At 36.2% G+C, this 17,675-nt stretch overlaps 1 protein-coding gene across 6 annotated transcripts in view; it reads right to left on the bottom strand.

The window, feature by feature from the left end:
- The window catches only part of MPP6 (membrane palmitoylated protein 6), a 140,140-nt gene that overhangs the window by 12,229 nt on the left and 110,236 nt on the right, over positions 1–17,675 (bottom strand). For all 6 annotated transcript variants that reach the window (XM_037836911.1, XM_037836916.1, XM_037836914.1 and 3 more), the window contains 2 exons: positions 4,908–5,110; positions 3,700–3,828 (listed from right to left, as the gene is read on the bottom strand). In XM_037836911.1, coding sequence (XP_037692839.1) covers positions 3,700–3,828; positions 4,908–5,110 — 332 coding nt within the window. The remainder of the gene's footprint in view (positions 1–3,699; positions 3,829–4,907; positions 5,111–17,675) is intronic.

Genomic DNA, 17,675 nt, shown 5'->3' with positions numbered 1-17,675 from the left:
TGTTGGTGGGACTGTATAATGGTTCAGCCACTCTGGAAGTCAGTCTGGCAGTTCCTTAGAAAACTAGATATAGAGTTACCATTCGATCCAGCGATTGCACTTCTCGGTATATACCCGGAAGATCGGAAAGCAGTGACACGAACAGATATCTGCACGCCAATGTTCATAGCAGCATTATTCACAATTGCCAAGAGATGGAAACAACCCAAATGTCCTTCAACAGATGAGTGGATAAATAAAATGTGGTATATACACACGATGGAATACTACGCGGCAGTAAGAAGGAACGATCTCGTGAAACATATGACAACATGGATGAACCTTGAAGACATAATGCTGAGCGAAATAAGCCAGACACAAAAAGAGAAATATTATATGCTACCACTAATGTGAACTTTGAAAAATGTAAAACAAATGGTTTATAATGTAGAATGTAGGGGAACTAGCAATAGAAAGCAATTAAGGAAGGGGGCACAATAATCCAAGAAGAACAGATAAGCTATTTAACGTTCTGGGGATGCCCAGGAATGACTATGGTCTGTTAATTTCTGATGGATATAGTAGGAACAAGTTCACAGAAATGTTGCTATATTATGTAACTTTCTTGGGGTAAAGTAGGAACATGTTGGAAGTTAAGCAGTTATCTTAGGTTAGTTGTCTTTTTCTTACTCCCTTGTTATGGTCTCTTTGAAATGTTCTTTTATTGTATGTTTGTTTTCTTTTTAACTTTTTTTTCATACAGTTGATTTAAAAAAGAAGGGAAAGTTAAAAAAAAAAAAGAAAAACAAGGAAAAAAAAAGATGTAGTGCCCTCTTGAGGATCCTGTGGAGAATGCAGGGGTATTTGCCTACCCCACCTCGATGGTTGCTAACATGATCACAGACATGGGGGACTGGTGGTTTGATGGGTTGAGCCCTCTACCATAGGTTTTACCCTTGGGAAGACGGTTGCTGCAAAGGAGAGGCTAGGCCTCCCTATGGTTGTGCCTAAGAGCCTCCTCCCGAATGCCTCTTTGTTGCTCAGATGTGGCCCTCTCTCTCTGGCTAAGCCAACTTGAAAGGTGAAATCACTGCCCTCCCCCCTACGTGGGATCAGACACCCAGGGGAGTGAATCTCCCTGGCAACGTGGAATATGACTCCCAGGGAGGAATGTAGACCTGGCATCGTGGGACGGAGAACATCTTCTTGACCAAAAGGGGGATGTGAAAGGAAATGAAATAAGCTTCAGTGGCAGAGAGATTCCAAAAGGAGCCAAGAGGTCACTCTGGTGGGCACTCTTACGCACACTTTAGACAACCCTTTTTAGGTTCTAAAGAATTGGGGTAGCTGGTGGTGGATACCTGAAACTATCAAACTACAACCCAGAACCCATGAATCTCGAAGACAGTTGTATAAAAATGTAGCTTATGAGGGGTGACAATGGGATTGGGAAAGCCATAAGGACCACACTCCACTTTGTCTAGTTTATGGATGGATGAGTAGAAAAATAGGGGAAGGAAACAAACAGACAAAGGTACCCAGTGTTCTTTTTTACTTCAATTGCTCTTTTTCACTCTAATTATTATTCTTGTTTTTTTTATGTGTGTGCTAATGAAGGTGTCAGGGATTGATTTAGGTGATGAATGTACAACTATGTAATGGTACTGTAAACAATCGAAAGTACGATTTGTTTTGTATGACTGCGTGGTATGGGAATATATCTCAATAAAATGAAGATTAAAAAAAATATATATATATACCAGAAAACAGGCATTGATAACTAAACAAAAAAAAAAAAAAAAAAAAAAAAAAAGATCAAATGGGAACGGGGGGGAGGGAATCAGTGATAATTTATAGACTAAAAGAGACTAAAGAGATGTCTGTTTTCAGTTAAAATGGAGTAACAGGAACCAGATTAACTTTCTTGCCTGATAACTAAAGCATGGACAAAATATTAGGAAACAAGTTTTTTTTTAAAAGACATTATATATTAGGCAATGAGGGACAGAGATTGCCAATGGACAGGAAACAAATGAAGCTAGCCCAGAGATTATCTCATGTTACTGGCCTGAAAAGAGTTTCCAGGCTGCAGACCCAGGCAGGTTCTGTTGGATTCTGAGTTGAGAACAGAGCAGAGTCCCACCAAAGTAGCTCGAGTTGCAGGAAAGAATACCAGAAAGGAGAAAAAGAGAAGCAGAGAGAGAACTCCAGAGGTTTACTGAAGGTCCCCTTCCAGTACTCAGCTTTGTACATATTAGCATGTTAGTGAAGAGACTACCTGAGGCCTCAAAAAGAACCACCAGAAAACGAAACCTCATGATTCATGAGCCATTTAGCAGAGTACTCAAAACGGTCTTGCCTCAATATTAGGAATAACTGGCCCTAGAATGAGAACTACTCTAGTCCCACTGAACAAATTTTAAAAGCAAGACCTGAATAGAACAAACTATTTCCAAGTAACTGAGTTGCACCTCTGGACAATGCTCAAAACGTCTGGCATCCAAAAATCATCAACCAAACCCAACCCAGACCTCACACTAATGTTAGAATTAGTATAGAGTGATATTAAAACACAGCTTATATCCATATTGCACATATTCAAAAGTTAAATAGAGACATGGAACAACTTGAAAAAGAAGAACAAATTTAGGGGACTAACACTACCAGATGTCAAGGCTTATCATAATCAAACCACAATATGAGAAGAGGTGAAAGCGGCAGAAGGGAAGGATTAAAAAGGGGCACGAGGAAATTTTGAAGGTGATGGATATGCTCATTATCTTGACTGTGGTGATGGCTTCACAGGTATATACATAAATAAAAACTTAGCAAGTTGCATAATTAAATACATATTGTTTGTTGTATGTCAATTATACCTCAAGCTGGAAAAAAAGATTTAGGAGACATCAAGTAAATGCAGTAAGTTGATCTTGTCTGGATTCTGATTTGAACAAATCAACTGTAAAAAGAATTATAAATCTTGGGAAAATGCAAATATAGATTGTATATTTGCTGATATTAAGAGATTACTCAATTTTTTTCATTTAATGGTGTTTTTTGTTTTAAAAAGTCTGTATCGTTTAGAGATAAATACTAAAGTATTTATGATATAATATGATATTGAAAATCTGCTTCAAAATAATTCAAGGTGAGAGAAGAAGTGGATAAAAGTCTAACTGAAACAAGAATGGTCACACACATTAACTGAAAGTAGGTGATGGACACATGGGTTTCTTTTTTTCTTTTCTTTTGTATATACTTACAATTCTCTATAAAATGAAAAAGAGAGAGAGGGAGAGAAAGAGAAAACACGCAACAGAAACTAAGAATCAGAACACCTAACTCTACCAATAATGAACCAAGTGATCAATATGCTTGTCAATGGTCTTGGGGCTCAGTTTCTTCATTAGTAAAATGTTTATGCATATTTTAATTAATATCAAAACATTAGTTTAATTTAATTTAATTTAATAATAATTAAAATTAATGTGAGATTTTAACCCTGGTCCATTTCATTTTATGTAGTGGACATAAACTTTTATTTCAAAATAAAGTGAACAATGATTTTCAAGTTCAAATAATACTGTTTCAAGTCCTTATTCTATTAATACCTTATACATTTATTTCTTAAGTAAGATTAGATACAGTTAAACATACTTAAAAGAAAAGGAAAAATCGGGGGAGGAAACTAATATTGTTATCCTGAAAAGAACTCCTCACCGTCAAAAGCTTGGTAGTGATTCCAGCATCCACCACAGCTTTGTGCATGGCACGTAATGTCTCCAGTTCTGGGGCAGCAATAAATACAACATAGGGCATGAACTCTGCTGTTCTCAACACTTTCAGGGCCTGTGGAGAAGAACGATTATAAACAATTTATATAGTATTAGAATTTGAATTATGTTATCCTTTAATATAAATCAAAGCCTATTTGCCCTCTTCCTTTATAAGATTAAGGAAATAATCTAATATCTGTTGCCCTTTTGCCCTTTTCATTTCATACAGCCCTTTCCTACAACACGGATCTATTTATTTTGTTGTGAACTTGGCCTCTATTCTTTGACCTTCCTGAACAAAGTATTAAAATTTGATCCCAAAATCAACGCAAGTGATGTAAACCCTTTCTATGTTTATTGCAGCACTCTCCTAATGTTGAAAAAGTAGAAATAACTTAAATGCCCATTACCTGGGGAATGGTGCAATCAATTAATATACATCCATAATATGAAATACTATGCAGCAATTACAAAGAAACAAAAGCTCTATAGTAACTGACATGAAAAGATCTTTAAGATATATTATTTAATGAAAAAATTAAAGAACCTGTATAGAATTTTTCCCATTTATGTAAAAGACATGAGAAAAATAGAAAACCCATTATATTATTTTATGTGTGTGTATACACACTCAAATTTGTATTTAAGGCATAGCAAAATGATGAGAAAGAACCCAATTATTAATAATATTTATTTCTGAGTATGAAAGAGAGGTTAGGCTGAGTGATAGATGGATGAGAAAGGGGTGGGAGAGACAGAATGAGAATGGACATGTCTGAGTGTGTGTTTTGGGTGGAGGGGGACAACATTCATTTTGTTATTCTTTGTATTGCAGCCTTGTTTGAATTTTAAATTTAACTTTTCCTAACACATACATTCATGTATTACTTGAGAAAGTAAATAAATACTAAACTTCTACCACCGATCTAATCACATAGCTTTCTATTGTTATCCAAGCCTCTGTCTGTGCTAATTGACCAGAGATATACTTAACTAGCTGTGGTTAGCATAACGTTCTCTATAACCAACAGTAATAGACAGAAATAGTATCAGTACCCTTCCCACTCATGGGGAAAAAAAAAAAATCCAAAGGAAATTAAAAAAAAAGAAAAAACACATAAAAAAATTAGCTTTGGAATCAATTCAGCTTACTTGTGGGTTGACATCCAAAATACAAGTTCTTCCAGTTTGGACAACTTCAAGAATAGAATCTATCTTGGTTCCATAGAGATTTCCTTCATATTCTCCATGTTCCAAATACTTTCCAGTTTTAATATCTGCTTCCATTTCAGATCGTGACACAAATTTGTATGCCTGTCCATCTTTTTCATCTTCTCTTGGTTTCCGTGAAGTAACTATATAAAATAATGTTGAAAATTTGTACAAAGTGATTATAGGGTATTAAAAAATAGACTAAAATTCACAGGGTAACCTAAGATTTTCCATATAGTACAGGGGTTGGCAAAACAGCCCATGGCCAAATCTGGCCTGCTGCCTATTTTTATAAAGTTTTACTGAAACACAGACATGCTCATTTGTTTATGTATTATCTATGGTTACTTTCACACTATCAGGGCAGAATACTTATGGAAAGAGACAGTGTGGCCCCAAAACTTAAAATATTTACTATGTGGCCCTTGTATAGAAAAACTCTGCTGACCCCTGGTTTAGAGGAATGTTTTAAGAGGTACTTTCCAACATACAATTTGTATCCCAAAATGTTTTTTTTTTTTTTTTTTTTTCATTTTCAGGTATATTTATTCTCTTTCATCTGAATATATCGCATATCTTTCTTTCACCAGGACATAAAACTGCTGAACCATCCTTTTATTTATTTTTTTTTTTAAATTTTATTTTGAAATAAATTCAAACTTACAGGAACAGTTGCAAAACCAATACAAACCCCATACACAGAACTCCAGCATACCCCGACCCCCCTTCCCTGATACCCCTAGCCACCAACTTTAACATTTCTTTCTTCCCCTCCCTCTATCCCTCCTTATCTATCATCCATCATCTATTGCTCTGTCTTCTGAACATATGAGAGCCAGCTGCACACATCCTTGAACAAACAATATAATTCACGTATGCATTTCCCATGAACAAGAACATTCTTTTATGCAATCCCATTAAGCACAGCTAAGAAGTTCAAGAAATTCAACACTGATACCAAGCTTACATTCTATATTTCCCCCTTTTTTTTTCACTTATGTGCCAACTGTGTCCCTTTAAGACTCCTCTCCTCCACCCTCAGATCCCATCCAGGATCATCCTTGGCATTTAACTGTCAGTATCTATTTAGACTGTCTTTTTTTTTTTTCAATTGTGGAAGCATATATACAGCCTAAATCTTCCCATTCCAACCCCTCCCAAGCATTCCATTAGTAGGATTAATCACATTCACAATATTGCAATGCCATCACCTTCCCACCATCCATTACTACAAATTACCCTTCACCCCAAATAGAAACCCTACACTCATTTCTTAACTCCCCATTGCCCCTTCCCCAACTTCTCGTAACCCATACTCTACTTTTCATCTCTATGGTCATATTCTCGGATACTTTCTTTGTGTTTACCATGGGGCTTAAACTTAACATCTTAAATCTATAACAATGTTGTTTTTCTTTGATACCAACTTAACTTCAATAGGACACATAAACTATGTTCCTATATTCTTCCATTCTCCCACCTTTATGTAGTTCTTGTCAAAAATGACATACTTTACATTGAGTCCAAAACCACTGATTTACTACTACACTTTATGTACTTTAGATCCTGTAGGAAGTAAATAGTGGAGTTACAAATCAAAAATACAGTATTGGTATTTATATTTACCATGTGATCTTTACTGGAAATCTTTATTTCTTCATGTGGTTTCAGTCAATTGTTCAGTTTCCCTTCCTTTCAGCCTATACAATTCCCTTTAGCATTTCTTACAGGACTGATCTGGTGAAGAAGTCCCTCAGCTTTTGATTATCTGGGAATGTTTTCATCTCCCCCTCATTTTTAATCTCCAGGTGTTTGTGAATTTTCTAAGTCTCTGATGGTTATTGACTTCTATTTGTATTCCATTGTGGTCAGAGAATGTGCTTTGAATAATCTCAATTTTTTAAAATTTATTGAGGCTTGTTTTATGTCCCAGCCTATGGTCTATTCTAGAGAAAGAGCCGTGATCCCTAGAGAAGAATGTGTGTCCTGGTGATTTGGGATGTAATGTTCTATATATGTCTGTTAAATTTCTCTACATCTCTCTCTCTTTGTTTCTCTGTCAGTAGGGCTTCCTTTAGTATCTGAAGTAGGGCAGCAGGTCTTTTATTAGCAAAGTCTCTCAGCATTTGTTTGTCTGTGAAAAATTTAAGCTCTCCTCAAATCTGAAGGAGAGTTTTGCTGGATAAAGTATTCTTGGTTAGAAATTTCTCTCTCTCAGAATTTTAAATATGTCATGCCACTGCCTTTTCACCTCCATGGTGGCTGCTGAGTAGTCATTACTTAGTCTTACGTTGTTTCCTTTGTATGTGGTGAATTGCTTTTCTGTTGCTGCTTTCAGAACTTGCTTCTTCTCTTCAGTATTTGACAGTCTGATCAGAATATGTTTTGGAGTGGGTTTATTTGGATTTATTCTATTTGGAGTTCGCTGGGCATTTATGGTTTGTGTACTTATATTGTGTAGAAGGTTTGGGAAGTTTTCCCCAATGATTTTCTTTGACTATTCTTTCTAGACCTTTACCCTTCTCTTCCCCTTCTGGGACACCAATGAGTCTTATATTTGGATGTTTTATTTTATCTATCATATCCCTGAGATCCATTTCGATTTTTTTTCCCCATTCTTTCTTTTGTTCTTTCATTTTCCATTCTGTGGTCATCAAGGACACTGAGTCGTCGTTCAGCTTCCACTAGTCATGTACTATGAGTATCCAGAATCTTTTTAATTTGGTCAACAGTTTCTTTTATTTCCATAAGGTTGTCTATTTTTTTATTTACTCTTACAAGTTCTTCTTCATGTTCTTCTAGGGTCCTCTTCATGTCCTTTATATCCTGTGCCATGCTCTTCTTCACGTCCTTTATATCCCGTGCCATGCTCTTGTTGTCTGTAGTTCTTTGATTAGTTGCTCCAAAGTACTGTCTCTCCTCTGATCTTTTAATTTGGGTGTTTGGGTTCTCCATATCGTCTGGTTTTATATGCTTTAAAATTTTCTGTTGTTTTTGGCCTCTTGGCATTTGCTTTACCTGATAGGGTTCTTTCAGAATATGAAAAACACCCATCTCTAATTTGTCACATCTACAGCTTGGTGGCGTACACTTTCTCTAACTAACCAGCAGATGGCATCTGTAAATCACCTGTTCCCCTCAAGTCAATTCTCCCCAACTTTGTCTTTGTGGTGTGTGGGGGTCTGATTCTTGTGGGGTTCAATTGGTGCACCAAGTTTGGGTGTATTTTTGGTGCTGTCCACCCTGAATGAGGGGCGTGTGTCTGAGCAGTTAGGGAGGGAGGTCAGCTTTAATAATCAAACCTCCCAGGTGTTACTGGAGATTTAAGGCTGTTGCAAGAGTCTAAGCCTTCATTTCAGTCTTGCCACAGACTGTCTCTGCCGCTGACCCACAAGTCCTTGGTATTGGCATAGTGTCCCTGGGATTTCCAAGTGGGTCTCCCTTCTCAGCCATGGTCTTCCCAGGACCTCTGCTGAGGGAAGGCCGTACCACGTCGTAAATGCATGCCAGCCCTCCAGGGAAGCCCTGCGCTGCCGGGCCGTGCAGGGGTGTTCCCAGCTTGCTGTAAAGATGGCTGAATGTGGCATGTTAATTTCCCCCTTTTCGCACAGCTCCGCCTTCCCAGCTCCGGGACAATTAGCTGTGGGTGCACTAAAGGCCACTGTCCACGGCCGATATTGTGGCGTGTGTGCGGTGCTGCGGGAAACACTCCCTGTCACACTGGGACCCTTGACACGGCTCTGGGCTGTGGCTCTGGCCCTGGGCAGGAGCGTCCCCAGCCTGCCGGGAAGATGGCTGCAAGAGGAGCGGTTTCTTTGTCCTTTTGGCTCCTCTCTGCCCTCCTGGCTCCGAGACAATTAGCAGAAGGTGTGGGAAGGGCTATCTTCCACGCCAGATATTGAGGCGTTGGCACAGCCCGTTCCTGTCGTGCTTCACTGCATGGTTCTCACCACCATATCCGCAGCCGCTCCCAGGTTTATTTGTATTTTTTTTAAAAAGAACTAGTCCATCTCCAAACGCTAACCCACGGTTTCCCTACACTGCAGCACGGCTGCTGGACTCTCAGCTGGCTCACTCACTCGATTCAGAACGCAGACTCCCGGTTTCACCAAATGCACGGTCCGTGTGGATTTAGCAGAACTTGTCTGGCTGGTGCATCACTGGAACTGGTGTTCTGGGTCACTTTCTGGCTTTTATCTAGTATTTTTCATGGAGGTGTTTTTTTGCCCTATCTTACCTAGCCGCCATCTTAGGTTCATCCAAAATGTGCTTTTTAAAGTCCAAAACTCAAAATATATTTTTCTAGAAATAGGATCTTAAATTAAGTTCTTAATTATGGTGAGTTTTCATAGGTGTGAGGCATATTGCAAGTGAGTATTTTTTTTGAACTGACCAGCACTCCTCTTCTTCTTAAGGAATTTTTTATATTCTCTATTCCATCTGAATAGTTCCTAGCTGAGTACTCAAAAGATTAAGCAAACTTCTATTCTTAATTGTGAATATCAATTTTCGGGAGTATAGATTTACAGATTATCTATTCTTTCTCTCACCTCAACACCAAACCTTTCTTTTGGCTCCCTGCTTACTGATTTCTCAAACATTAATTTTCCATTTTGCACATGAGCTAGCCACTCATTGTTTTTGTTTACTCTGACTTTTGACACATTCATTCCGAGAGAATGAGAGTGAATATACCAAGTCAAAATTTAGAGCTGGGAAATTATTTTGTCTGATGTTTTAGAGTTTTATAATACTTTCAAAGCCATACGACACCTTTGCAATTTGGTCCATGCTAGGAATAAACTCCTTTCGTCTTTTAAACTGAAGCAAAGGCGTAGAACTAGGTCCAATTTGTTAACACTAGAGCTTGTATATGTATTATTGTATATCTATATGCATTATTTTCAAGCTTAGCCTCAATCTGAGTTTGGGTGAATCAGAGGTTAAAAAGTATCCTATTTCTACGAATCAAATATTTACACATACAAAATATCTGAACAAATCATTAAGCACATGAAATTAAAATCAGGAAGTAATCTAGATAAAAATTGACAGTACTTTGACTATTTCTAATAAGAAGAATGCATTAAATTTTTACAAGGACAAAACAGAACTCCAAACTCAAGCTCAATAATAAGGGTCTAATTTATAAATGAGAACATTATGTACAACAGGATTCCCCCTTTTATTTTCTGGCTTGACCTTGAGAGTAGCCATCCTCTTTTAAGACACTTAAGAAAAAGCAGGGGAAAAGATCTTTTATAGCCTGTAAGAAATGAGTAGATAGAGAAAAATAAAGCTCATTCCTGTACCCCAAAGAGTTTAGCCATTCAACAATCCACTTAGTTACATACTTGGCAGAAACAGTTTGTCAGTGTTCTCAATTTAGTGCAAGGGACAATGGTAAAAGTACTTATCTGTGTGTTCAAAGAAAGTGAGAAGGAATTTTGTCTGAGAGCTGTTTTCCCAAATGCAGGGAAAGATTTTAAATTAATGAATTATCAATGGATACTAAAATATTGGATGAACATTTGTTGAGAAACAGAATATTTACATAGTTTTAAAGTATCTTTGAAAAATTAATTAATTAATTATAAGTAGGTGGAAAAGCACCTTTACAGTAGAAAAATCTAATCAAAATTATATCAGTAATAGGATGAACTGACAAGATGTATATCCTGATGTAATGTTTTCAGAAGGAAAAAATACGATTTATGTCTTTCAAATACGGCATGACCTGAAACAAATCAAGAAGAAACAAATGGGACATTTCCTTTTCAGTATTTACATCATATATAAATGGACTAAACACTCCAATTAAAAGGCAGAGATTAGCAGATAGATGTTTTTAAAAACTATGAATCAATTATATATTGTCTGTAAGAGCTATATCTTAGATTCAAAGACACAAACAGACTGAAAGTAAAAGGATGGAAAAAAGATACACCAAGATATGATAACCCAAAGAGATATGGAGTGGCTATATTAACATCATACAAAGCAGTCTTTAAGACAAAAATTGTTTCTAGGGACAAAGAATTACTTTTTCATAATGATATAAAGGTCAATCTAGATATAATTATAAACACATCTGCACCTAAAAACAGAGCCCCAAAATACGTGATGACAGAATTTAAGGGAGAAACAGAAAAGTAAACAATGATATTCGGAGACTACAATACTCCATTTGCAATAATGGATAGAACAATTGGGCAGAAGATCAACAAGGAAACATAAGACTTGAACACTACAAACAAATCTCTATAACACGGACATCTATGGAACACATCTCCTAACAACAGACATCTATAGAATTCATCTCCTAACAATAGATTATATATTGTTTCCAAGTGCACATGGAACATTCTCCAGGACAGACCATATGTGAAGCTGTAAGAAACAAGTCTCAGTGAATTTAAAAGGGTGGAAACCATATGAAATATGTTCTCTGACCATAGTGGAATGAAATTAGAAAACAGGAAGAGAAGAAAACTTAAATATATATGTGGAAATTGAATAACACATGACTAAATGACTAACAGATCAAAGAAGAAATGACAAGATAAAAATAGTTTGCGATGAATGAAAATGAAAATACAGGTCAAAACTTAGGAAATGAGTGAAAGAAGTGCTTAGGAGGAAATTTGGAAGTGTAATTGCCGATATTGAAAAAGAAGGATCTCACATCAATAACTTAACCCTCTACCTAAAGTAACTGGAAAAAGAAGAAAAAACTAAGGCCAAAGCAAAAAGAAGGAAATAATAAAGATTAGAGCAAAAATAAACAAAACAGAAAGTTAAAAAATAGAGAAAATCAACAAAACCAAAAGTTGGTTCTTTGCAATGATCAACAAAATTGACAAACCTTTAGCTAGACTTGGAAAGGGAAAAAAAGAGAGGAGAATCAAATTACTAAAATCAGGGGTGAAAGAGGGGACAGTACTACTGACCTTATAGAAATAAAAAGGATTATAATGGAACACTATGAACAACTGTATGCCAAAAATTAGATAACACAGATGAAATCAACATATCCTAAAAAGACACAAACTACCAAAACTCACTCAAAGAAGGAGAAAATCTGAATTGAGCTATAACAAGTGAAGAGCTTGAATGAGTAATAATAAACTTCCCAGTAAGAAGACCCCAGAATCAGATGGTTTTATGCATGAATTCTACCAAAGGTTTAAAAAAGAATTAATACCAATCTTTCACAAACTCTTCCAAAAAAAATGGAAGAGGAAGGAGCACTTCTGAACTCATTCTATGAGCCCAGTATTACCCTATCAAAACAAAAGATATCACAAGAAAAAAAATTGGAGATCAATATCTCTTAAGGATATGCATGTAAAAAATCTCAACAAAATACTAGTAAGCCAAATCCAGAAGCATAAAAAAAAAGTTTTATATACCAGGACCAACTGGGATGAATCTCAGTAATGCTAGGTAGGTTAACATGAAAATTAATCAATGATATACACCATATTAATAGAATAAAGGACAAAAACCATGTGATTACTTTTACCGACAACAAAAAAGCATTTGACAATATCCAGCACCCTTTTAGGATAAAAACACTTGACCAACTAGGAATAGAAGGGGACTTTATCATCATGATAAAGGGTATCTACAAAAACCTACAGCTAATGTCATACTCCATGATGAAAGCCTGAAAGCTTTTCCTCTAAGACCAGGAACAAGACAAAGATGTCCACTGTGACCATTTCTATTCCACATGTACGGGAGGTTCGAGTCAGGGCAATTACGTAAGAAAAGAAATAAAAGGCAGCCAGATTGAAAAGGATAAAGTGAAACCATCTCTATTTGCAGATGGAGTGATTTTGTATAAAGAAAATCCTAAAGAATTCACACACAAAATTATTAAAACTAAGAAATGAGTTCATCAAGGTTATGGATACAAGATCAATATTCAGAAAATCCAATGTTTTTCTATAAACTAGAAATGAATAATCCTTTTAAAATAGGATCAAAAAGAATAAAATAATTATCAATAATTTTTTTAAAAAGACATAGATGTCCACACTGAATAGAATAAAACATCATTGAAAGAATTTAAAGACAAGCTAAATAAATGGAGAGATCCCATTTTCATGGATTGGAAGTCTTAATATTGTTAAAATGGCAATTTTCCCCAAACAGATCTACAGATTCAACATAATCCTTTTCAAAATTCCAGTTCCCCTTTTGGCAGAAGTTAAAAGATGATCCTCTTATTCATATAGAAATGCCAGGGACCTAGAACATCCAAAAAATCTTGAAAAAGAAAAAGAATTTGGAGGATTCATACTTCCCAATTTCAAAATGTACTACAAAACTTCAGTAACCATGTCAATATGTTGGCATAAAGACAGACATAAATCAACAGAATGGAAATGAGAGTCTAGAAATAAGCCTTCACATTTATAGTCAATTGATTTTCAACAAGGAGACAACACAATTCAGGAGAGGGAAGAATAATCTTTTCAACAAATGGTGCTGGAACAAAAGGATATCCACAAGCAAATTCAACTCAAAATTGATTACAGTGCTAAATATTAAGAGCTAAAACTATAAAACTCTTATAGAAGAAAATACAGGAATAAAACTTTGTGACCCTGGGCTAGTCAAAGCCTTCTTAGATATGATATCAAAGGCATAAGCAACAAAAGAAAAAATAAACTGGACTTCATCAAAATGAAACACTTTTGTGCTTCAAAGGACCATTAAGAAAGCAAAAGACAACCCACAGAATGGGAGAAAATATTTGCAAATCATGTATCTGATCAGGGATTTATATTCAGAATAGAAAAAGAACTCTTACAATCCCAAAAGAAAAGACAACGCCAATGAAAAATGGGCAAAGTATATGAATAGACATTTCTCCAAAGAAGATATATGAAAGGCCAACAAGCAAATGAAAAGATCCTCAATATTACTGGTCATTAGAGAAATGCAAATGAAAACCACAATGAGATACCACTTCACACCCATGAGGATGGCTATAAATTAAAATGTGAGATAACGACTAGTGTTAGCGATAGCAAAGAAACTGGAACCTTCATACACTGCTATTGTGGGAACGTAAAATGGTATAGCGACAATGGAAAACAGCCTGGCAGGTCAAGAGGATAAACATGAAGTTACCAGGTGATCCACCAATCCCATTCCTAAGTATATACCCAAGAGAATTCAAAACATATGCCCACACAAAACTTGCGCATGAAATGTTCATAGCATCATTATTCACAATAGTTTAAAAAGTTAAACTCGGTTCTGGTCTGCGGAAGCCTGATGTGGATAACCAAGGAACCATGCCTAGACAACAGAGGATTACAACCTACACTAAGAAGAACAAAGTTATGGCCCAGTCAAAGGAACAAACGTACACTTCAACTGAGATACAGGAATTTAAACAACTAATGCTAAATCAATTCAAAAAGTTTAGAGAAGATATTGCAAAAGAGATAGAGGCTGTAAAGAAAACACTGGGCATATATAAGGCAGAAATCAAAAGTTCAAAAAAACAACTGGTAGAATCTATGGAAACGAAAGGCACAACACAAGAGATGAAAGACACAATGGAAACATACAACAGCAGATCTCAAGAGGCAGAAGAAAACACTCAGGAACTGGAGAACAAAACACCTGAAAGCCTACATGCAAAGGAGCAGATGGAGAAAAGAATGAAAAAATATGAGCAACGTCTCCGGGAACTTAAGGATAAAACAAAGTTCAATAATGTACGTATCACTGGTGTCCCAGAAGGAGAAGGGAAAAGGGGCAGAAGCAATAATAGAGGAAATAATTAATGAAAATTTCCCATCTCTTATGAAAGACATAAAATTACAGATCCAAGAAGCACAGAGTACTCCAAACAGAATAGATCTGAATAGGCCTACACCAAGACACTTAATAATCAGATTATCAAAGGTCAAAGACAAAGAGAGAATCCTGGAAGCAGCAAGAGAAAAGCAATCCATCACATACAAAGGAAGCTTAATAAGACTATGTGCAGATCTCTCAGCAGAAACCATGAAGGCAAGAAGGAAGTGGTGTGATATATTTGGGATACTGAAAGAGAAAAACTGCCAACCAAGAATCCTATATCCAGCAAACCTGTCCTTCAAATACGAGGGAGAACTCAAAATATTTTCCGACAAACAGACAATGAGAGACTTTGTGAACAAGACACCCGCCCTACTGGAAATACTAAAGGGAGCACTATAGAATGATAAGAAGACAGGAGTGCGTGGTTTGGAACACAATTTTGGGACATGGTGGCACAACAATGTAAGTACACTGAACAAAGGTAACCACAAATACGGTTGGGAGAGGAAGGTTGGGAGCATGTGAGACACCAGAAAGGAGGAAAGATAAAGACTGGGAATGTGTAACTTGGTAAAATCTAGAGTGTCAATGGTTGTGATAAGATGTACAAATATGTTCTTTTATGAGGGCGAATGGGCAAATGTCAACCTTGCAGGGTGTTAGAGGTGGGGAGGCATTGGGGGAGGGATGCAATCAACATAAACTGGAGACTGTAACTAATAGAATCATTGTGTTATGCTTCCTTTGATATGACAAGGTGATATACCAAGGTAAATGTAGATAAGAGGGGGGAATAGGGGAGACATGTTGGACAGTTGACATTGGTGGTGGTGTCTGATTCTTTGCTCTGCTTTGATTTGAGGTTATTTTTCCTTTTGCTGTTTCTTAGCTGTCATTTTTTTTCCTCTTTCTTTTGCCTCTCTACCTTCTTTGACTCTCCCTCCTGCCTTGTGAAAGAAATGTAGATGCCCTTATATAGATAGTGGTGAAGGTGGTGAACACATAAATATATGACCATACAGAGAACCATCGATTATTTACTTAGGATGGAATGTATGGTGAGTGAACAAAACCATATTAAAAGAAAAAAAAATGGGTTGATGACAAAACCTTGAGGGCAATATACTGAGTCAAATAAACCAGACACATAAGGACAATTATTGCAGGGTCTCACTGATAGGAACTAATTATAATATGTAAACTCATAGACATGAAATATAACGTACCAGGATACAGGACGAGGCTTAAGAATGGAGCAGTTGCTTAGTATGAGTGGAATGTTCAACTAGGACGAACTTGGATGTTTGGAAATGAACAGACGCGTCGGTAGCAAGATGTGAGAACGCCTAACAGTGCCGAATGGCATGTGAATGAGGTGGGAAGGGGAAGCTCAGAGTAATATATGTCACCAGAAGGAAGGCTGGAGATCAAAAGATGGAAATGTATAAAACGGAATCCTGTGGTGGGCAGTGTCCATGATTAACTGTGCAAATATTGGAAATCGCTTCCATGAACCAGAACAAATGTATGACAATACAATTGGAAGTTAATAATAGAGGGGTATATAGGGAGAAAATATATACCTATTGCAGACTGTATACTGCAGTTAGTAGTATTTCAGCATTTTTTCACGGACAGTAACAAATGTACTATACCAACACTACGAGTCAACAATTGAGGGGGGTTGGTTGGGGATAGGGGAGGATCTGAGTTTCCTTTTCTTTTTTTCTTTTTTCATCTTTCACTTTATTTCTTATCTGGAGTAATGAAAAGTTTCTAAAAATTGAACAGAAATTAAGTGTGGTGATGGATGCACAGCTGTATGAGAGTACCCAGCGGCAACTGATTTTAATGGTAAAATTATGCCACTTGAATTATTCATTAATGAAAAATATTTCCTTTTATTTCAAAAAAAAAAGTAAATGTACAATGAGGGGAGGAAGGGAATGGGATATTTTGAATGTGCTTTTCTATTTTAATTTTTATTTTATTTTTTGGAGTAATGAAAATGTTCAAAGATTGACTGTGGTGATGAATGCACAACTATATGACGATATGGTGAACTGACTGTACACTTGGAATGACTATGTTATGTGATCATATCTCAATAAAATTGCATTTAAAAAAAAGTTGAACTCAAATATCCAACAACTGATGAACGGATAAATGAAATATGGTCTATTTATGTAATGGAATATTATTTGGCAGTAAAAAGTACTGATATATACTACAATACTGACGAACCTTGAAAACATGTTAAGTGAAAGAAACATGTCACAAAGTATCTCATAGTATGAGTCTGTTTACACGAAATGTCCAGAATAGGCAAATCTATTGTAACAGACCCATGTTTGCCATGGGCTGGTCATGAACTGGGGAGGGTGTATGATGGGGTGGAGGGTAGAAAATGAGGCATGACTGCTAATGGATATGGGTTTTTAAGAGGGGGGGATGATGAAAATATTCTAAAATTGATGGTGGTGATGGCTGCAAAACTCTGACTAATGACCACTGAAATTTGTACACTTTACATGGGTGAATTGTATGGTATGTGAATTTATCTCAATAAACCTGTTTAAAAAAAAAAAGAATTTTGGAGAGCAAAAAATAAAATAAACCAGAAATATATGGAGTGCAAAAAGGAGGCTTTCTTAATCTGAAGCATGAGAACATATGTATTTTCTATCATCATTATTATTACTATTATTCTTAAGCCTATTTTGGTATATATGACATTTCTTAGTTTGAAATCTTAAAAAAATAAAAGGAGAAAACTTTGAAAGTTGAAACAAAACCAACACGAACAAAAAAATAAATTCAAGGAGACCACAAAACTAACTAAGGTTATATTTTGCAGGGTACAAGAAGCCCCAAGCTAAA

This window comes from Choloepus didactylus, chromosome 5 (assembly GCF_015220235.1).
Source record: "Choloepus didactylus isolate mChoDid1 chromosome 5, mChoDid1.pri, whole genome shotgun sequence".
Lineage (NCBI taxonomy): Eukaryota > Metazoa > Chordata > Mammalia > Pilosa > Megalonychidae > Choloepus > Choloepus didactylus.
Note: the sequence above shows the minus strand (reverse complement) of the source record. Positions and strands in the feature narration are given on the sequence as shown.